The 22,769-nt window shown below is 39.6% G+C and overlaps 1 protein-coding gene across 1 annotated transcript in view; it reads right to left on the bottom strand.

Annotated features, from left to right (window-relative positions):
- Positions 1 to 8,584: 8,584 nt before the first annotated feature.
- LOC117515620 (homeobox protein aristaless-like 4) overlaps positions 8,585 to 22,769 on the bottom strand; it is a 77,589-nt gene continuing 63,404 nt past the window's right edge. Inside the window, exons 3-4 of the mRNA XM_034176261.1 lie at positions 9,346 to 9,474; positions 8,585 to 9,246 (exon numbers count right to left, since the gene is read on the bottom strand). Coding sequence (XP_034032152.1) covers positions 8,926 to 9,246; positions 9,346 to 9,474 — 450 coding nt within the window. The 3' untranslated portion in view covers positions 8,585 to 8,925. The remainder of the gene's footprint in view (positions 9,247 to 9,345; positions 9,475 to 22,769) is intronic.

The raw sequence follows: 22,769 nt of genomic DNA, 5'->3' as shown, positions 1-22,769 counted from the left end.
GGTTGTGGAAACCAGGAAAAAAAAAGGTTACTGACCTTGCCTTTGCAGATGATACTATGACTAGCACAAAATCAATGAATATCTTGATTGCAGCCCTTGACAAGCTGAGGGATGAGTGTCTGGGTTTGTGATTATCCTGGATCGAGAGCCTGTCAATGCCTTCTTGGACTCAGCCACCAGAAGTACATCTGTGGTGAAGCTGTTGAACTTGTAGAGACATTCACTTATCTTGGGATTGAGATTCATGTCTCTCTGCCCTTTGCCTTTGAGATCAAAGATGCCTGGGAAGAGGTTATGAAATAATGAGATTGCTGGACAGAGGTGTTTGATGTCTTTGCAGCTTAATGAAGATCCACATTTTGGGGTTCTAGTGCTTTCTGCTTTACTGTGAGACTTCGACACTAACAAGTGACCTAAGGCGACGACTGGATGGGTTTGTAATTGGTCTCTTTGAAGTATCCTTGGGTACCAGGGGAATGAATTTGTGTCAAATGAATGCTTATTTGGAAGACTAAGATAAGGATTCCCACTTGCATTGTGAGGGAATGTGAGCTACAACATTTTGGCAATGTTCCACATTTCTCTGGGTGTGATTCAGCACAGAAGTGTCCCAGTGTGGAAGACCCCAGTTGCTGGGGAAGGCCAAGAAGATGCTCCCATTTAACCTGGCTGCAGCAGATGGATGGCTACATTTGACAGGTAGGAATGGACCAGTTGTCTATCTGAGTGGCTGTCATCCAGGACCCGAGGTAGTTGCATAATGTGGTGGTTGCGCAACACTCAGCACTATTTTATGCTCCCAGACCTAACCTGTAGATGTAGGGAGTTCTTTATTATCATTATGTTCCATCGGCACATTACACAGTCAATATTTAGTTTGTAGTTTATATTCATAGACTGTAAGTTTAGTTTGTCACTGTTGTTGCCAAGAATAAAGTTATTTGAGATATGATATGATATGATATGACCTGGTCTGCTTAAGGTTTCTTCCTCAGAGGGAGTTTTTTTTCCTTACCACTTTCGCCTGTGTGCTTGTTCTGGGGGTTGGTAAGGTTAGACCTTACTTGTGTGAAGCACCTTGGGACAAGTTTGTTGTGATTTGGCACTATATAAATCAAAATAAATTGAATTGAAATTAATATGATATGAACTCATTCAACCTTTGGAGATTAATTTATTGCAGAATCAATTAAAAATCACAACTGGAAGAAATGGTGTGTTAGAGCTGTACAAAGATGTGTAGCACCTTGAGCAAATCATAGTGATCGTGATTTTGGTGCCAAGTAAGGATGGATACAGGGTTCAGTTCTGTTGGAATACAAAACCACGAGTCTTCAGCTCAGGCAAAGAGGCCACTGTCCCAGTGAAAGGAAAAAATAAATGTTCTCCAACACTGTAAGTGCAATAACTTACTGCAATGGCGCATTCATATAAAGTCACAAAAATAAAAAATATGTGATTAAAATACAAACAGCTGCTTTAAGCAATGTGAAAATTAGAAAGCAATTACAACTTTGATAAGTCCATAGAAACTCATAACACACAAAAAAAAATATTTTACATTTCTTGGCAATATTATTGAAATACTTCATTGGTTTTTCTCTGGAGGTCCATTATTTGACAAATAAGCCAAAAAATATATATAAAATTGTACAAGCAGTGTAACAATATGCCATTTATATTGTTCACATTCAAACGAAATTCTATTATGGATTTTAATTGCTTTCGTTTCAGTAGTATCAATATAGCCATAGCTGCAAAGGTGTAGAGCGCTGAGGGAGAAATGGCACAAAAACAAACAAACAGTCAACTCATAAAGTTACACAGACATAATGCATAGAACCAAATCCTGTTTTTCTTTTAAATTTTGATTGCAACATCTTGAGTTTCTTATTTATTCTTCCATTAAACCATATTTGGTCACAGTAAGGCTCTTTAATTGTGTTACACTTTTTGCATTAATTCCATTTTATAACAATTTTTTTTAAAACTGTCAATACACCCAATGGATACAATTTATTATTAATTCCATTTCATAAAACATTTGTAAAACTGTCAATACACCCAATGGGTACAATTTATTATTAATTCCATTTCATAAAACTTTTGTAAAACTGTCAATACACCCAATGGATACAATTTATTATTAATTCCATTTCATAAAACCTTTGTAAAACTGTCAATACACCCAATGGGTACAATTTATTATTAATTCCATTTCATAAAATTTTTGTAAAACTGTCAATACAGCCAGTGGGTACAATTTATTATTATATATAATTATTAACACTTTTAGTCAAAATAACCATCATGTTTTCACCTAATATCCTTTTATACCAAGAATATATTTCTTATGAATGGACCCTTTATCTGTTTTGTCACTTGAGTGAATTTGTATGGTATTTAAAAAAAAAATGAAAATTATTTTCCATAAAAAAAGAAACATTCTCTCAATAGAGGTGTCATTAAAGATACAAAACAAAGAGTAGAGCTGTAATGAGCACACTTATAAACCAGCTGGAGTAGAACCAGACTGTCCTGCCTTCATCCACACAGGGGAAAGAAAATGAGTCCGTAGCCCAGCGGGCGTCGGAGAGGGATCAACCCAAAGACATTTAATGAAGCCTGTCTGCAGCCCCAGCCTGCAGCCCAGCTCTGGTGACAGGCCTGTTCCGGAGGGGTAACACGCAGAGACACCCCTGCAATCACAGGCTGCACTCACCACATTCCTGCAGTCTGGCTATAATGTCATCACATTACCTAAACTACACAGAATGCACCTCAGGACAATTAGGACCACTGATTTGGCCTGCAGTCTCTGGCACGTGACAAATCCTGTGAGCAAGCTGCGGATTCAGGAGTCATTTAGTCTGAGCCCGTGTCCAACACTAAATTGATTATTACAGCTTGCAGACCTGTCTGCACAATGTCCTCACCGCGCAGGCCGCGATGCGTTTTGATGTTCGTGATCACAGGATGGGCCCGCTCACTTTGATTCTAATTAAATGTGTCGACTGCTGTTGGCCGCTGAATGAGGCTGGCGTGGTTAGTCGGTGTTGAAGGCTGCTGCTGTGCAATGCTGTACCACGTCGGCCAGTGGAGACAGTGTTTCCTGTAACCTGAGGCTTTACCTCACAGGGGGGAACCTGTGCAAGCAGCCCTAGGAGAGGCAATGACACGTAGATTTAAGATCGCTGCCAATCCAACGCCTGCTGTCTTCCCAGACTAAATTGGCATGAAACATGTCCGCTCTCTCAATTACACTCTGTTATCATTTCAGTCAACCTCTGTCATTTGCAGGCCTTAAGGTAGGAGTATAACTGTGCACCGTAGAAGAAAAGGTTTTTTTTTTTTTGTGACGTTACTGGTTGTATTAATGTGCAGTTTGAAAGGTGGCAGAAGGCAAACTGTCAGCTATCACAGTATACTGAGCAAAATCTCCAATGCAGCACAGTGACCCTTATGGGCATAATATGATGATTATATTATTATTATTGTTATATTTCTTTTTTTACTTTCACTTTTGATACTTACTTTTGTGTGCTTCTTACCCTGTGTGCTGCTATACAATGCTGCTGGAACCTCAATTTCTTTGAGGGAGTCTTACCAAGGGATCAATAAAATTCTGTCTAATCTAATCTACAAATTTAGCATAATGTGGTACCATTTATTGTAGATTTAATTCTGAAAAGAAGCACTACTGTTGCATGTAGGAATGTCCTGATCTGATCTGAAAGATCAGTATTGGGTTTGATCAAGGCTTATATTGAGTGACTGTAATCATTTTTAATAATAAAAAAAAAACACGAGTCTCACCCTATGGTGTATGTGGTCTGTTTTAGAAGTGATGTATTGACAGATACATTTCAGAAAGGTTTCTAAAACATATCTACTGAGTCTATTTTTGATGACTGCTGCTTCAAACTATGCAGTGCCCATATTTTTTTGTTGGTTTATCTAGTCATCTTTGTCTACTACCATCTCTTCTTCTTCTTCTTTGTTAGATTTTATTGGCACTTGGCAACCTGTTAGAACATTACTGGGTCCACTTATCTGAGTCTGAGCTTGTCAAGGGTTTTGAACACAACATTGATGCACACCACAACCCGTGCTTTTCACAGTTGTGTATGATGTAATCACGTAACATGCTGTGCACACCCAGAACCCATAAAGATTGTGTTGAAAGCTCTGTTTTGTGAAAAATATTGATTTTACATGAGTGTCTGTGAGAGATGGGTGGAGCAATTTTCAACCTGACTGAAATCGCCTCAGAATGGGCGGGACCTGACTAGACAACAACATTCAGAAGCAGATCACACTGATAACCATTGTAACAGGGCTAGATTCAGTCAAAAAAAAAAAAAACTCCCACCTTTTCCCCTTTGGCAGTGCATTGCCCAAATTGCCATTATGAGCAAGATGTCCCTTGGTTTGTCTTGAATTCAGGCACCAGATTCCCCCCACACACACCCTCCACCATTTCCAGCTGTGTAAGTGTGGGCTCACGTACACTAACAGCCTCCAATTTGGCCTACTATCACTCCAACAAATATGCTGAAATAAAAAGTATATTATTGGCTCAAAAAATTACAATTGTAAGAAATACAGTTTCGTAAAAGGAATAACGTGAAAAGTGCTTGTTTCTCTAAAAAAAAAATTACATTTGTACTTATGGGCGTAAATTTGTAAGTAACATGCTCCTACCCACCCCTGAATACAAGTGTTAGATCGGAAATTGGTATTGGAAGATATTCAATATTAAATGGCTCATTTTTGGATTAGGGCAAAAACCGTGATGCACAGATTTCATATTCAGAAACTTTGTATCATTCTGCCTCAACAAAATGAATCAGTTTTACAAACTAGCTTCCTGCAGACTAATTGAGGTGCTGAAACGTCTTTTGTTTTGTGTGGCAGTCACAGCAGCAGAATAGAAGTGATGTTACTGGTGCTAGAGGTGGGTAAGATGATATTATTGAGGTATCATACTTTCTAGACTAAACGTAAGTCACATTTTTCTTACTTGTTTGGCTGGTCCTGCAATGTACAACCCCCAATCATAAAGGTTCAGGAGGATGTGGAAAATTCAAATGAACATCATCATTATCATAATAATATAACCTGCAATGAGTCTTTCATTTACTTTGACTTCAGTTTCATAGCATATAGTATGAACCCAAGATACAGTATTTCATACAAAATAATCTTGAATGTCTTTATCAAGTACACAATCTTGAAAAAGTGCACATATTGACATGGAGTGCTGTTGAAACCACCAACAAGGATGACAAATGTCCCTTTATCTTTCATTTGGATGTAACCATGTCATCACTCTACTTCGCAACAAGATGTTGCAAAAAAATATTTAATAAGCAACCTCCCCTCAATATTATCAGTTATCAAGTTGTTCACCAATGAATATGGCTTTAAACACCCTGAAGAAAACAGTGTATGGTTTTCTGAAGGGTGTATAAAGCCGTATTCATTGGTGAACAACTTGATAACGATTTTATCATATACCTATAAATGCTAAATGTTGTATGGTTTCCTGAAGGGTGTATAAAGCCGTATTCATTGGTGAACAACTTGATAACGATTTTATCATATACAGTGGTTCCTTGTTTATCGCGGGAGTTGCATCCTAAAAATAACCCGCGACAGGCGAAATCTGTGAAGTAGTCAGCGTTATTTTTTACAATTATTATAGATGTTTTAAGGCTGTAAAACCCCTCACTACACACTTTATACACTTTTCTCAAACAGGCATTAACATTTTCTCACTTTTCTCTCCTGTGTAAACACTCAAAGTTCAAACCTTAGTAGAAAAAAATAGAATGTTTTCCTATAAATAATTATGATGGCTTTTAGAACTAACTAATTTAATTTTAATGATCAACCTACGAGGTTGGACACGCAAGAAATTATTAATAGTGACTCACCAGTATTTCACAGTTCCTCTGACCGCGCCTCTTCATCGTGGCGCCGCTCTGCTCTCCGGATTGGCTGATTACTCGGGGTGGTATGAAAAATATTACCCGTCCGCGAAAAGGGTGTATTGCTGTTTATTCTTTGGTGTTTTATCCAATCATATTGGCGTATCATTTATAGGTATATGATATATCAGTTATCAAGTTGTTCACCAATGAATATGGCTTTATACACCCTGAAGAAAACCATACACCCTGAGGCCGAAGTGTTTTATCCAATCATATTGGCGTATCATTTATAGGTATATGATAATAATGAATATTAGCACCTCCCTACTTAGCTGACCTAATTAAACCCTACTACTACTACTTTGTGTCCCTAGGGTGAATAAAAAGTCTGCAGGTCACAGAGCACTTATTTTCCCTTTTGTATGGCTAGCATACTGGCATAGTATGTTACTATGCTTTTTACCCTTTTAAATTCATTAGGAAACGAAGCGGGCCGCAGCCTCAACTTTATATAAAGTCTGGGTCTTTTAGTGAAGCTTAGGGCTAGTGCCGGTGATCACCTTAGTATTTCTTCTGTTGTCTTTGTTGCTTAATGCTGACAAATTATACTATATTTGTTGTCTTTCCAATGCCTGATTCTGTTTTTCTCTCTATTTGAGGAGCGGCTCCATCCAGAGATGGGAGTGGTGTCTACTTCTGCAACCCTCCTGTCCTGTACACTGGCAAAATTTCCTGTATGTTCGTTTTGTAAATTGTTTTGTAATTTGTTTTGTAATTTGTGTCAGTAGCATGGCCCAAGCAGAGGGTCCCCCCTTTGAGTCTGGTCTGCTTGAGGTTTCTTCCTGAAATCATCAGAGGGAGTTTTTCCTTACCACTGTTGCCTGTGTGTTTGCACGGGGGGTTGGTAAGGTTAGATCTTACTTGTGTGGAGCGCCTTGAGGCAACTTTGTTGTGATTTGGTGCTATACAAATGAAATAAATTAAAATAATTAAATTAAATTAATCAAAAGCTGAAAGAATGGGCCAAAAAGCAATATACATATGTGAGTAGATTGCGCCACCCCCGGTAAAATCTACTCACAGTAATATTTTGTTGGCACAACAGAAAAGCTTTTGAGAGTTCTCTAAACAGAGCAACTGGATAACTGGCAAAAACAAATATATCTACCTCTCAATACATCGGCATATATGAATTACTGCATTGGATGTTTTTGCTCAGTATAGAAGCTTGATCTGATATTGACTGATATAAGTTGGTTTTTAAATCATTTTCATACAAATACCGCATGTTCACAAATGTACATATTAACTAGTTTATCAAAGAAATAAGTCTAAAATTAGTAGGACAGGATGGGCTCAATTAAAAATACTGTAAAGTTGGAGAAAAGATGTGAATCAAGTATTGTTTGGTAAAATAAATTATACTATGGTGGGATTAGGCAGTGAAGTCCTGTATTCTTTTAAAGTAATTTGCAAACCATATTTTTAGCATTGTGTAGTTCATTGAACTATATTATTATAACCAATACCCACTTTCTCAGGAATTATATGGGCAGAAATATGTCTCATTACAAACAGAATTTGAATCATTAATATTTCTCAGCTTGATTAACTGTGTTGGGAAAAAAAACTGCATCTGAATACCATAACTGGAATTCAGTACATTGGTTTAGAACTGAATTACAAAAAAAAAAAAAAAAAAAAAAAAAAATGAAAATGAATGTAACATTAAGAAAGTTACTTTCTCTGTATAAATCTACATTCAGTCCTAATATTTCAACATCACCTCTCAAAATTCAGATTTGTTAGTTAAGAGCAATCAAGTGCAAATTCATAGAACTCCTTCATATATTATAAGATACATATATAATATTTTTATTTTAGTAAATCAAGTAGTTCAGTGGGTGCAAACTCCAACCCCTGGAGTGCTGAAAAGTGATTTAGTCGATTTTTAGTGTTTTTATATATATATATATATATATATATATATATATATATATATATATATATATATATATATATATATATATATATATTCATTTTAATTGTTATTTTTATATTTCTAGCAAATTATATTTGTAGTAGGTTAGACCAGTGGTTCTCAACCTCGTCCTCAAGTGCCACCTATCCTACACATTTTCCATGTCTCCCTTCTCTGCCACAATCTGATTAGCTCATTCAGCTGTTACTTGATTGGCTGCATACCTGAATGAGGTAATTCACTTGTAGCAGAGCAGGGAGACATCGAAAATGTGTAGGTTAGGTGGTACTTGAGGACCAGTTTGAAAACCACTGGACTAGACAATGTGACAAATTTTGGATACATATGTTATTTAATTTAATTTGATTAATTTATTTATTATATGTTGTAATACCATATATAGAGATGTTCAATTTCATATTACGTGCAGTTTCAGATTTATTGGAAGACTTTTAAAATGAATAAATTCATTTTCAAATCATGTTATTAAATTTTTCCAATGCAGTTATTCAAGTTGAGCAATTAAAATTTATATATATATATATATATATATATATATATATATATATATATATATATATATATATATATATATATATATATGTATGTATGTATGTATGTATGTATGTATGTATGTATGTATGTATGTATGTATGTGTGTGTCAAATTCAGTTTCTAGTGATATATTTCTGCCTGTACTGTAGCTTACACCCCATATTTCTGTGAGAATACAGATCAAGGACTCGAGACTGAACACTAAGTGACATCTTCGTCTAAGGCACACCTCTGTATTTCTCTCCTTCTCAGCATCTGCTGATTGTCATAGTCACAGTTGTTATCTTGGTTGCATTGGCCGCTGTAAGGACCTTTGTTCTCTCAACAGTATCTCCCTGTTCATCTGACCGCTGTTATCATTAGTGCTTTCAAGAACGCTCCCTCCTCTCCCTTACCGCGGCTGCTCTAGAGAAGGGGCTGTAAGGGGAATATGGCTGAACCTCAGCTGGGACATCATGTCGCCCAAGAAATGGCTGCACTGTGTTCCTTGGCCTTCATGCGCAGTGCAGCTATGCTGGAGGACTTGCGATCTGGATCAACATTAAGATCATACCCATTGATTCCCCCAGCCATTCCAGGAGCCCCAAAAAGGCTGCCCATATGTGTCTGTCCCATGTGACTGCTTCCTGGGCTGGGTACACCCAGAAAATCAGAGACACCTCCAGGACCATGAGGATGAGGGGGCATGCAGGAAGGGACTGAGTCACAAGGCACCACACAGCCTGGCACTGGGGACGCCGCGCTGCTGCTCCCGATCCAAGAAGGGTTCTGAATCTGTAGGATTTGAACAGTAATGACAAAAAGGAAAAAGGAAATAAGAAATCAGAGATAATTCCCACCCTTCACAATATGTATGATCTCAAATCACGATACCTGTGCATAGTTGTCAGGCCGAGTGAGTAGAGGCAGTTCGTAGGCAGTAGAGAAGTGTGTCCGGACCTGTTGCATCTGACCAAAACGCTCACGTTTCCTCCATTTGGCTCTGCGATTCTGAAACCACACCTGCAAAGAAAACAGAATAGAAGGAAAATAACTTTACAATTTAGACTACAGAGCCCGTGCTGGACAAAAACCACTTTCATATCAATGAAACACCCAATAACATTTTGCAGGAAAGGTCATTCACTGCCCAGTTCAACAAAATAAGAAACCGAAGCACACTAGATGAAGATCGTGACGCAAATAAATTGTGCAGCACATGAAAGTCCAGGCACAGGTTTTAAGACTTGACGTGTCTTTAAAGTGCCGTCCACTCAGAGCTATTGATGTGAAAATGGTGAGGCTCCCCTGGCGCTGCACGTTTCTGCTCCTCCCTTTGATACATGGGCGTCTGCCTCCCTTCAGGCTGCCAGCGTCGACAGATCCACATCTGTTCCTGTAGCCTTTCATAAATCACTCTGAGAAAGGTGTGCTCTCCCCCACATGTCAACACAGTGGGATACAGTGGGAGAATCTCTCTCTATAGTCTAGGAAAGTAAAGTTTGGGCTAGATTTGATAGTCTTTTAGCATAATAACCATTGTATGCAGTACTATAGAGAAGGTTTTAAACGGAATTCAGAAAGTGTATGTTCTTGGTATCTGCTGACAGACCAAGCGCAGACCACTTAGCTCACTTCTCCTTAAAGCATGAGAGAAAGTACAGCTGCAGGAGAAGGAGAAGTGTGGTAAGGAAAAAGTATAGTTGGCAGTAAGGATGTAAAGAAATCATCCTGTGAGATCAGAACAGAAAATCAATCACTTATTTCTTTGAAAGTCTTAAACAAGCTATACACTACGCAATAATATGGTACAAATCTGTGTTACATCGATCAGAAATGCACCTCTGTACTGCAGCGTATATGTAATAACTGCAATGGGATTGAGTGTATTGCTTAGATGAGACCATATCGCAGCATTTTGAAGATGTTCAAAAGTTCTGTGATGTCACTGGTGCTGTTTTTCCATTATTACATCATAATGTGTATTGGATGGTGTTACATACCTGTTACTACAGGCAGAGTCACACAGGCAAACAAACCACATGACATATTTGCACTTAACAAGGCAGAATTAATATGTTCATCCCTCACCAAGCAGTGTTGAAGGTCTGCATGGTATGCAGACCTTCAGAAGGGATGATGTCCATAGAGGATTTGTGTGAGGTGGAAATGGATGTTCAAGAAATAGCTGAATAACAGCAGTGGAAGGGAAAAATGAAAAAAACAAGGGGAAGGTAGCTGAGAGGACACATCAATGGAGTGACCATCGAGTCTATGTGTATATACACAAGGACAAAATTAGCCCCCACCTGCTATGAAATTTAATGTTTTCTTCAAGATTTTCTTCAGAACTGCTTTTTTTTTTGACACAGTAAGGACGTCATGATCTGGCCCGTTTGGGACAGCTGTTCTGATTCTGGACTTTGTTTTTTCCTCTTTCATGATCTGAGCCTTTTGTCTTTTAGTCATGTATAGTCCTGCTTAGGTTATGTCTGGTCTTGTTTCATGTTCATGTCAGGTTGTCATGCTTATGTTATCTTTGGTTTTGTTTCTATTTCATCCTCTTTGTATTTGTTCACAGTCACTTCAGACTTAGTTTATTCTGCCTATCACATTTATTGTATTATGTGTTAGTCACAGGTTTTTGTTATTATTTACCTTCAGTTATCTTGTTTTCTTTACTGCACTATTCTATAGTCACCAGTTGTGTTATTCTCTGTTTCATTTTGCATTGCCACTTTGTTTCTTTGTTACTTTCATACTTTGCCATTGTTCAGCTCTGTTCTAGTTTTGTTCAGCCAGTTTGTGTTTTTGATCATTAGTTTTTCACTTGTTTATTTTGCTCATTTCATTTGTGAGTTTAGTTATACTATAATGTTGGGTTTTGTTTTCAGTTCTCATGTTCATGCTCTGTCCTGGTTATAGTTGCATTGTATTCTGTCCATGGTTTCTGTTATTGCCTCATCTTGTTGGGAAAGTGTAGGAACACGGACCCACAACAGGGGGCGCAAATGAACGGACAATGGAGTAAGTCGAATAACAACGCTTTACTGTTGTGAATGTGCACAACGAATACAACCAATCACAGAAATGGACAACAGTCAATTTACAAAAGTGTCGTGTGGGCAGGCTCGAAGATAGGAGACGCCTCTCCAAGGTAAGACCGGTACCACACGGCTTCCTCCGCCACAGGACACCGGGTATACTGGAGCCGCCAAGTCCCGAACTCCCAGGTGGCCACTGCCTCCGCGTGTCGGACCTGGTACTGCTGGCGAGGAACAAAAACACAATTAAAGGTGGGCGCGTTTGCACCCAGTAATCCACACGGCAGGAAAGCTACCTCCACCTCTCGTTGGAAAAAAAGGTCTGTTATCACTCACAAAAGTCACAAAAGGTTACTGTCAAGCAGTCAGCTGAGAATATTACCTTCCAGGTAGAACGATATCTCGGCAATGAGGTGGAGATGCCGTCCTGCTGATATACCCCACTGATGATTGCCGTCAGCTGTCTCAGGTGATGGGTGACAGCTGTCACCGAGGCTGCTCCCGTGAGGCGGCGGCGCCCTCTGGTGCCTGGAGCCCGCACTCCAGGCAGGGCGCCCTCTGGTGGTGGTGGGCCAGCAGTACCTCCTCTTCAGCGGCCCACACAACACATCTTCTTTGATTGCCCCTGCACCAGCACTTGTGTCTTCCCCTCTCACTGCCTATTTCTGCTCTGTGTTTCCATCCACTTCCACTCTTGCACCTGCTCATGTGTCTTTGTCTCTTTCATCACTCCACTCTGTTTTCTTGCCTTCACTCTTGCACCATGCATAATCTTTGTTCACTTGTCACACCCCCTTCCAGAACTTTCACTGACACCTGTGTTTTGTTCACTAATTACCCACTAGTTATTTAAGCCCTCACAGTCTCACAGCTCACTGCCTGATTGTTGAATGTATTTCACTTTCCAGCCATTTCTCATCTTGTTTAGCCTTTGTATCAGCCTACCAGTGTTTGACCTTGTTTTGCCCTTGACTTTGTACTTGTCTTTGCCTCTGAGTACCACCATGCCATGTTTTTTGACCTCAGCCTGTTTTTTGGACCAAGCCTCAGCCACACATCTATCTGTACCTTTGTCTTCGCTGCTGCACCACCTGTGTACCAAATCCCTGCCTGTTATACGATTAAATCTAATTCTAACAGCACCTGCAGTGAGAGTTTGCATTTGTGTCCACCCAGTTTGTGCCATGCCCTGATAAAGGAATGTTCAACACGGCATTTCTAAATATCCTAGTTTTATTTTGGATGCTTACATTTTTACTTTCATACAGAAACAAAATTATTTCACAAAAACTCACACTCACTCATCTTCAGCCGCTTAGTCCAATTAATTAAGCCTATCCCAGGAGTCACAGAGCGTGAGTACGGGTACACCCTGGATAGGACACCAGTCTGTCGCAGGGCTACATATAGACAAACACATTCACACCCCCACGCACACCTACAGACAACTTTTAAAGTTTCCAATCCACCTAACCTGTGTAACTGTGGATATGGGAGGAAGCCAGAGCACCCGGAGAGAACCCACCCAAACATGGGGAGAACACACAAACTCCACACAGAAAGGCCACAGGTGGGAATCAAACTCATGACCTTCTTACTGTGAGGCAACAGTACTAACCACAATCCACCGTGCTGCCCTTCACAAAAACTACCACAGTCAAATTTATTAGCCCCGTTGATGCTGATAGTCAACTGTGTGTCGTTTCTGCTGGATAACAGCCTGCAGTCATGTGTTGTAGTTTTCAGTAAGTCCCAGATGTGTCTCCTGAGGAATCCCAGCCCATTGTTCTTTGGCAAATCTCTCAAGTTCCTCCAGACTTGATCTTCTGGCATGGACCTTGGTCTTCAGTTCGCCCACAGATTTTCAATTGGATTCAAGTCAGAGCTTTGTGCAGGCCAGTCAGTAACATTCACTTTGGTCTTCTGGAGGTAGTTCTTCACTAGGAGTGACATGTGTTTTGAGTCGTTGTCGTGGTGAAAGACCAAATGAGGACCCATACCTAGTATTGCTGCTGACTGCTTGAGGTTTTCTTTCAAAATCTTCACATATCCTTCTTTCTTCTTGATTCCTTCCACCTTGATGAGATTCCCAGTTCCAGATAAACTGAAGCACCCCTACAGCATAATACTCCCCTAGCTGTGTTTCAATGTGGGGATGGAGTTCTTTGGGTCATACGCCTCTCCCTTCTTTCTCCAAACAAAAGCAATGTCTCTGCGGCCAAGAGCTCTAGTTTCATCTCATCTGACCAAAGGATGCGCTTCTAGTCAGCATAATCTTTCTCCAGGTTGTCCTTATCATACTTCAGACTGGCTTGAAGGTGTCTCTTCTGCAGAAGTGGAGTTTTTCTTTGTCTGCAACCTCTCATTCCTGTGCAGGGCTCTAGAGACTGTCTTCTTTGAGACTACAGTTTCTGACTTGGCTAAGTTAATCACTAGTATCTTGGCAGTTGTTCTGGGGTCTTTAGACCCATCTCTCACGAGGTTTCTTTCCAGAGTCTTTGGAATCTTGCACTTCCTACCTCTGCCAGGCTTGTTCTGTTGTCTGTGGCTCTCTTTGAATTTCTTGATGATTCTTGGCCAAGTCTTGGTTTCAGTGCAGAAGGTTTCTGGTTTAAAACCCACCCCTACCACATTTCTCCATGTAATGTGGAGGTATGTCAGTGTAAAGTGGCTGCACTCTGCATTGTGTTGTTATGATTCCAACCATTTGCTCCCCTTGGGACACGAACTCATGATCCTTGGCATGGGAGTTGGACTCTCTAACCAGAAGGCCAAAACCCAGGGCTCTGGCCTTGTGGACAGAGAATCTTTTTTTGAGCTGTTGGGAGTGAAATTTACTAACTACATCTGCACAGCGACACCTGCTGGCCTCCGTTATATCAGGAAGGTCATCCGACATAAAATCTGTGCCAATTCAATATGCAGATCCCACTCAGATCTGCTGTGGTGACCTAAAGTACAGACAAGGGAGCAACCAAAGGGACTTACTTTTACTTCTCACTCCAGTTCTTGACACTTGGAAATGCTGTAATACTTTGTGGGTGATTCTTTAACTACGGGCACTATTGGCCTTGTAAATATAATTTCCACCACACCATTGCCTTACAATATAAAGCGCCTTGGGGCAACTGTTTGTTGTGATTTGGCGCCATATACATGTGCTCTGATGTCACTGTTTATCTCCATAGAAACTACCCAAACAATCTTTCATACAAACTGTTTAAAGGGACATTACAGTGTTGTGGTGGAAATTACGGCAATAGTGTGGGACAACTACATTTTGTTTAAAAAAATCACAACAGTTGTATGACATTGAATACCCCAATTATGTTTTGATTATTTTACTGATATTTTATTCAGAGATATTTTAAAACATTAGAAAAAACATTTCTTTACCATTCATTTTTATCATTGAAGATCAAAAGTCTGGGTGTGGGACAAGCACAAAACGGCAATATTTGCATATAATGATGCTGAAAAAAGGTGAAAAAGTCATCATAGACTACTAGAACAAAGTTCTTAACACACTTTCATTGTAAAGATAACTATAAAAGTGTGAAATTTCCCCTTTTTTCTGTTTTTCATACAATATGATCAAAGGACATAGTGCCCGTAGTCTAAGAATCACCCTTGTATGTCCTTCTCCTGCTTTGTGAGCATCAACAGTTGTTTTTCTCAAGTTTAAACAGATTTCTTTTGATGCTTTCTCAAGTGACAGCTGAAACCCTTACTGAAGTTTTTATACTGTGCGTACATCGGAAGGTTAGCTTTGAACATTACAAACTTAAAGCGCAACACTGCACAACAGTGGTTTGTGCTATGGTTCAACAAAAAGGTCAATTCTTAAGGGGGCTTAAGAGAGCTAATGGCCAATGCATTTGTCCGTAGAAGCTGAGTATCTCTTCACTTTAAGTGGGACTGCATGGAACAGTTTTTTTCATTGCCTCAGAACTCAAAGGTCATTGGATCAATGCCAGAAATTTGTCCTGCCCCCGGACCCTCTGCGTCTCTAGGGGTGAGTGGAGCTGTGGGCTGGCCTGGACCCTGAGCTTCCGCATGATGATTGGAGGATCAGTAGAAAGGCTGAATCCTGTTCTGATTGACATCTATTTTGAGTTATACACCGTCACTTAATCATTGGAGCTCAGTCATATTGTGGATTCTGCAAGTGAAGTCGAAAGACAAACTACAACCCATTTCTTTGTATTGCTTGGTGAAATTCCTTTGCCATTTCCATTGTTCATTTCTTACACTGTAAATAAAACACACTCCAGTATTTCCTTGTTTCAGTTTAACATAATTTTGTCAAATTTGCAACATGCACAACACTCTTGCAACATTGTATCTAATTTTAAGAGAACACTGGACAAACTGCTGGACATTATGGACAATGCCAGTCACCCTCTACACACCATCATCAGCAACCAGAGGAGCAACCAGAGGAGCCACAGACTGCTCCTACCCAAGTGCAGGACCAACAGACTGAAAAAACTCCTTTGTCCCTCAGGACATCAGACTGAACAACTCCTCACTTGGGGAGAGGAGGAGTAACAGGAAGACAGAGGACAGGAAGGAGAGGAGCAATAGTAGCCAGTAAGCCTTTCGCGAGCAGTAATTCTGGTTTTTATATTTTGCAAATTATTTCTTATTTTACTTTGGCTACTCTGTCTATTCTTATCCTATGTGTTGCTATACAATGTTGCTAGAACCTCAGTTTCCCTGAGTGAGTTTTCCCAAGGGATTAATAAAGTTCCATCTAATGTAATCTAATTGTAACCCTTTTAAATATAGGTTAGGCATTTTTTTAAGGTAACTGTAAAAAAGTGTGGTTTTATCTTTTTTATGTTTTTTTAACCTTGTATTGGAGGGGACATTTGATTAAAAAAAAGTACTTTAGTTGAATAAAATACCTCTACCAGCATTAAATAAATGGATGAGATAGTATTGGTAGATGCCAAAGAAGGGTTTTTGTTTTTATATGAAACAGAGTCTGGCCTCTTCTAATTTAATAACAATGCAAATTGAGATTTACACTTACTTTTTCCACACACAAATTTTCAAACAAAACAAGCACATTTGCAGCCATAACTATTTAATTAATCATGGTGGAGCTCAAAGAAATGTCATAATTATTCACCATGTGGGCCTGATGTACAAGAAATCAATAGTTTTACATCCTCATTGAAGACAACTTTGGATGCTGTAGCTCCTCTAAAAAAGAGAGCTTTAAATCAGAAGTGCCTGACTCTGTGGTATAACTCACAAACTCGTAGCTTAAAGCAGATAACCCGTAAGTTGGAGAGGAAATGGCGTCTCACTAATTTAGAAGATCTTCACTTAGCCTGGAAAAGGAGTCTGTTGCTCTATAAAAAAGCCCTCCGTAAAGCTAGGACATCTTTCTACTCATCACTAATTGAAGAAAATAAGAACAACCCCAGGTTTCTTTTCAGCACTGTAGCCAGGCTGACAAAGAGTCAGAGCTCTATTGAGCTGAGTATTCCATTAACTTTAACTAGTAATGACTTCATGACTTTCTTTGCTAACAAAATTTTAACTATTAGAGAAAAAATTACTCATAACCATCCCAAAGACGTATCGTTATCTTTGGCTGCTTTCAGTGATGCCGGTATTTGGTTAGACTCTTTCTCTCCGATTGTTCTGTCTGAGTTATTTTCATTAGTTACTTCATCCAAACCATCAACATGTTTATTAGACCCCATTCCTACCAGGCTGCTCAAGGAAGCCCTACCATTATTTAATGCTTCGATCTTAAATATGATCAATCTATCTTTGTTAGTTGGCTATGTACCACAGGCTTTTAAGGTGGCAGTAATTAAACCATTACTTAAAAAGCCATCACTTGACCCAGCTATCTTAGCTAATTATAGGCCAATCTCCAACCTTCCTTTTCTCTCAAAATTCTTGAAAGGGTAGTTGTAAAACAGCTAACTGATCATCTGCAGAGGAATGGTCTATTTGAAGAGTTTCAGTCAGGTTTTAGAATTCATCATAGTACAGAAACAGCATTAGTGAAGGTTACAAATGATCTTCTTATGGCCTCGGACAGTGGACTCATCTCTGTGCTTGTTCTGTTAGACCTCAGTGCTGCTTTTGATACTGTTGACCATAAAATTTTATTACAGAGATTAGAGCATGCCATAGGTATTAAAGGCACTGCGCTGCGGTGGTTTGAATCATATTTGTCTAATAGATTACAATTTGTTCATGTAAATGGGGAATCCTCTTCACAGACTAAAGTTAATTATGGAGTTCCACAAGGTTCTGTGCTAGGACCAATTTTATTCACTTTATACATGCTTCCCTTAGGCAGTATTATTAGACGGTATTGCTTAAATTTTCATTGTTACGCAGATGATACCCAGCTTTATCTATCCATGAAGCCAGAGGACACACACCAATTAGCTAAACTGCAGGATTGTCTTACAGACATAAAGACATGGATGACCTCTAATTTCCTGCTTTTAAACTCAGATAAAACTGAAGTTATTGTACTTGGCCCCACAAATCTTAGAAACATGGTGTCTAACCAGATCCTTACTCTGGATGGCATTACCCTGACCTCTAGTAATACTGTGAGAAATCTTGGAGTCATTTTTGATCAGGATATGTCATTCAAAGCGCATATTAAACAAATATGTAGGACTGCTTTTTTGCATTTACGCAATATCTCTAAAATCAGAAAGGTCTTGTCTCAGAGTGATGCTGAAAAACTAATTCATGCATTTATTTCCTCTAGGCTGGACTATTGTAATTCATTATTATCAGGTTGTCCTAAAAGTTCCCTAAAAAGCCTTCAGTTAATTCAAAATGCTGCAGCTAGAGTACTGACGGGGACTAGAAGGAGAGAGCATATCTCACCCATATTGGCCTCTCTTCATTGGCTTCCTGTTAATTCTAGAATAGAATTTAAAATTCTTCTTCTTACTTATAAGGTTTTGAATAATCAGGTCCCATCTTATCTTAGGTACCTCGTAGTACCATATCACCCCAATAGAGCGCTTCGCTCTCAGACTGCAGGCTTACTTGTAATTCCTAGGGTTTGTAAGAGTAGAATGGGAGGCAGAGCCTTCAGCTTTCAGGCTCCTCTCCTGTGGAACCAGCTCCCAATTCAGATCAGGGAGACAGACACCCTCTCTACTTTTAAGATTAGGCTTAAAACTTTCTTTTTTGCTAAAGCTTATAGTTAGGGCTGGATCAGGTGACCCTGAACCATCCCTTAGTTATGCTGCTATAGACATAGACTGCTGGGGGGTTCCCATGATGCACTGTTTCTTTCTCTTTTTGCTCTGTATGCACCACTCTGCATTTAATCATTAGTGATCGATCTCTGCTCCCCTCCACAGCATGTCTTTTTCCTGGTTCTCTCCCTCAGCCCCAACCAGTCCCAGCAGAAGACTGCCCCTCCCTGAGCCTGGTTCTGCTGGAGGTTTCTTCCTGTTAAAAGGGAGTTTTTCCTTCCCACTGTAGCCAAGTGCTTGCTCACAGGGGGTCGTTTTGACCGTTGGGGTTTTACATAATTATTGTATGGCCTTGCCTTACAATATAAAGCGCCTTGGGGCAACTGTTTGTTGTGATTTGGCGCTATATAAAAAAATTGATTGATTGATTGATTGAATTTTATACTATGTATCCTTTAATTTAAAAGTGCCCACATTAAAAAAAAATCAATAAGAATGGGTATACAGACTCAATAATGGTATCGATATCAATAAAAACGTATCAATTCTGATCCAGCGTCATATGCTGTTTGTAACATAATCTGGGTAAAAGGCTTGGTTTTGTGTCAGTGAATTTTCTTGATGTTTGGTCTCTGTGTTTTTGAATGAGCTAAACTTGTTTATCTTCTTGCAGTTGATTTAGAATGACCCTGGTTCAAACAATAATGTCACAGGCAACTAGAAGAGCACCTCCCCCCTCCACCATTTTCCTTTATGTACAGTGACATCCTGCCTGGGAATGAATGTAAATGAAGTTCTAAATGGAACGTTTACATTGCACCAGAATATAACTTGACTGCACATGCAACAAAACAAATGCAATGCAGGAGAAACTTGCAATGTGCATAAGAAATCTGCATTTATTTGTCATGCTTGTGTGTGCATGCTCCTTAGCCAGTGGAAAAATGCTCTATGAACCAACACCATTTGCTATTCTTGCAGGGAGTAAATGGCACAAAAGGGAGAAAAGTTTAAAAAGTGTCAAAGTAATAAATTCCCATCATTGTCTCCATTATGTCCACTAAGGATGTAATAAAATCTTCGCCCTTTATTTATTTGTCTGTCTGTCTGTCTGTCTGTTAGCAGGATTACATCAAAACTACTGCACAGATTTTGATTAAATTTTCACCACAGATACGTAGGAGGCACCATCCCTACAGTGAAGCATGGTGGTGGCAGCATCATGCATTAGGGATGTTTTTCAGTGGCAAGAACTGGGAGACTAGTCAGGATTGAGTGAAATATGAATGCAGCAATGTACAGAGACATCCTGGATGAAAACCTGCTCCAGAGCGCTCTTGACCTCAGACTGGAGTGATGGTTCATCTTTCAGCAGGACAGTGATCCTAAGCACACAGTCAAGACATCAAAGGAGAGGCTTCAGGACAACTCTGTGAATGTCCTTGAGTGGCCCAGCCAGAGCCCAGACCTGAATCCGATTGAACATCTCTGGAGAGATCTGAAAATGGCTGTGCACCGACGCTCCCCATCCAACCTGATGGAGCTTGAGAGGTGCTGCAAAGAGGAATGGGCAACACTGCCTAAAGATAGGTGGGTCAAGCTTGTGGCATCATATTCAAGAAGACTTAAGGCTGTAATTGCTACCAAAGGTGCTTCAACAAAGTATTGAGCAAAGGATGTGAATACTTATGTACATGTGATTTCTTTGTTTTTTTATATATTAAAAAAAATTAAATTAAATTAAAATTAAATTAAATTAAAAAAAATCCAAAAAAAAACTTTTTTCATGTTGTCATTATGGGGTGTTGTGAGTAGAATTTTGAGGGGAAAAAAATTTACTCCATTTTGGAATAAGGCTGTAACATAACAAAAAGTGAAGCACTGTGGATACTATTCGAATGCACTGTATGCATAAGTCCCTCACAATATGGCTGCCAACTTTCCATCCATTACCCAGTGCAGTGAATGGCAAGTGTCAAGGGCTTGGTTGTTACTATTTGGCTGTGTGTGCTATGAGGAGTGATTGAGAAGTTTTGAGTCTGACCCAGAAAAAGTAGGGTGTGGGTCTCACCCAGTGAGTCAAAACTTCACACATTCTGGAGAAATTATTTGTTAGATTGCAAAAGATGGAGAACTACACCCTTCCTTTTCTGAGTCAAGCTCAAAACTTCTCAGTCGCACCTCGTACTTGTAAAAAATAGAAAACTCCCCAAAAAGTACTTAATTTGGCAACACCCAAATAAAGTAACTTTGTTTAAATTAAATGAACAAATTGATATAAATATTACATGATTTGGCTCAACTTCATTTGTGTGCTGCCAACTGAAGTACTTTTTTACGTTGATCCAGCAATGCTCATTTTTTTCAGTTTACATCTGTAGATATCCTGATACCACAGGACATAAATTCACAACAAAATTTTACAGCACTTAAACTTTAGCTGAAGTCACTAATACACTTTGATTCGTCACTTTTTCCACAGACAGACGGATGAGATGATCACATAGTCGCTGCTCTCCTCTGTCAGAGGGTGGAGGTAATAAAAATGATCAACTATAAACCAGCTGCAGAATACTGATTGTAAATATGTCATATAGAATCATTTTACATGAGTGATTTCTTTTGCCCCAGTTTACTGTGTTACATTGCCGAACAATTTATGAAAAACTGAGCTCTAAACAGTGTAATCTGTCAAACATGTCAACAAGTTCATTCAGTGGAGCAAGGCACTTGTTAAAGTGTATTCCTTGACAAAGGCCCACAATGCCTTGTTTCACAGTGTTGTTGGTTTTTTTAAAATATAGATCTGTGCTAAAATCTAATGTAACCTTATCCAAAAAGTTGTGTGCAATCCTACAAATATTACAACTGTTAGACATAAAAAAAATCTGTCATTTGAGGACTGTTTGTGTGTTTGTTCTACTGCTCCTCTTTGTCTTTACGGCTGACCATCACTTGATGAGAATTATGACAAAATCCTTGAATTTATATGTGAGAATGCTGTAGTTAACCGGCCTTTTTTAATTACCTGTCCCAAATGATGCAGGGGAACCTATACACCCCTCCAGAGCAGGGATGGGGATTGTGCTGCCTTGGTGTTTGCTCTGCTCTGCTTCCCCTCCCTTTCTGTTTTCTCCAGGTGCTGCATCACGGAGCTGATCACCGCACATGCCAGCAAGCAACTCTCCTTATAAGCCTTCGTTCAGTCACTCCACCTTTGCCAGAAACTCAGTGTTCACTCGGTGGTAACCTGGCCTCCCTATCCGTTATGATAGTGTTTGCATGTTGCTTTTGTGTCCACATTATTCAGTTCCTGACCCGCTTCTGTTTCTGTGTTCCTCAGTATCCCAGCCTCCAGTCAGCTCTGTGTGCAACCACCTGGTTCCGGTTCCCTGCCACTCTTTCCATTCTGATCCATTCTGTGTCTCCTGCCTCTGATGCCTCAACCTACAGTCCAAAATCTTTTGTCTTTGTTATACAATCAACTGTTACCTTGCTTTTCACCACAGCTCCCAGTATTTTGGGTCCTTTTTGGTTCAGTCACTCGACCGTAACAGGATGGACACATGAACATTTCCAAGTCGCTGATTATGTCTTAGACTTCATTTACTTCAGTCAGTAAGAAATACAAATAGTGTAAAACTGTATGTTAAATCTTTAGTAGAGAAGCTTGAATCTTCGACTGGACTGGATTGCTTGACGTGAGGACGTTTCGCTTCAAATCGCAGAAGCTTCCTCAGCTAAAATTCTTGCTCTGGTGGTCTGACTTCTGTCTTGCCTCTTGTAGAGAAGAATAATCAAGAAGTCACAAAAGCTGGAGTTTTAAACCTAACCAGACCCCTCCTACCGAGAGGCAGACTGCTATAGGCTGGTGACTAAACAATAGCTCTAATTAGCACCTATTGTGCTCTAGTTAGCACCCTCCTAATGACAGGGCAGCTGTCCCTCTCCTGATGGCTCCCTTGACGACTCTGCTGATGACGTGAATGACTCATTACCATGAACAAAAGACTGAAACTGCTTTGACCTGAGTACCCCATTGTAAACAGGGGATAAAGCGTGTCTCAGACCCCCT

This window comes from Thalassophryne amazonica, chromosome 8 (assembly GCF_902500255.1).
Source record: "Thalassophryne amazonica chromosome 8, fThaAma1.1, whole genome shotgun sequence".
In the NCBI taxonomy this organism is placed as follows: Eukaryota; Metazoa; Chordata; class Actinopteri; order Batrachoidiformes; family Batrachoididae; genus Thalassophryne; species Thalassophryne amazonica.
Note: the sequence above shows the minus strand (reverse complement) of the source record. Positions and strands in the feature narration are given on the sequence as shown.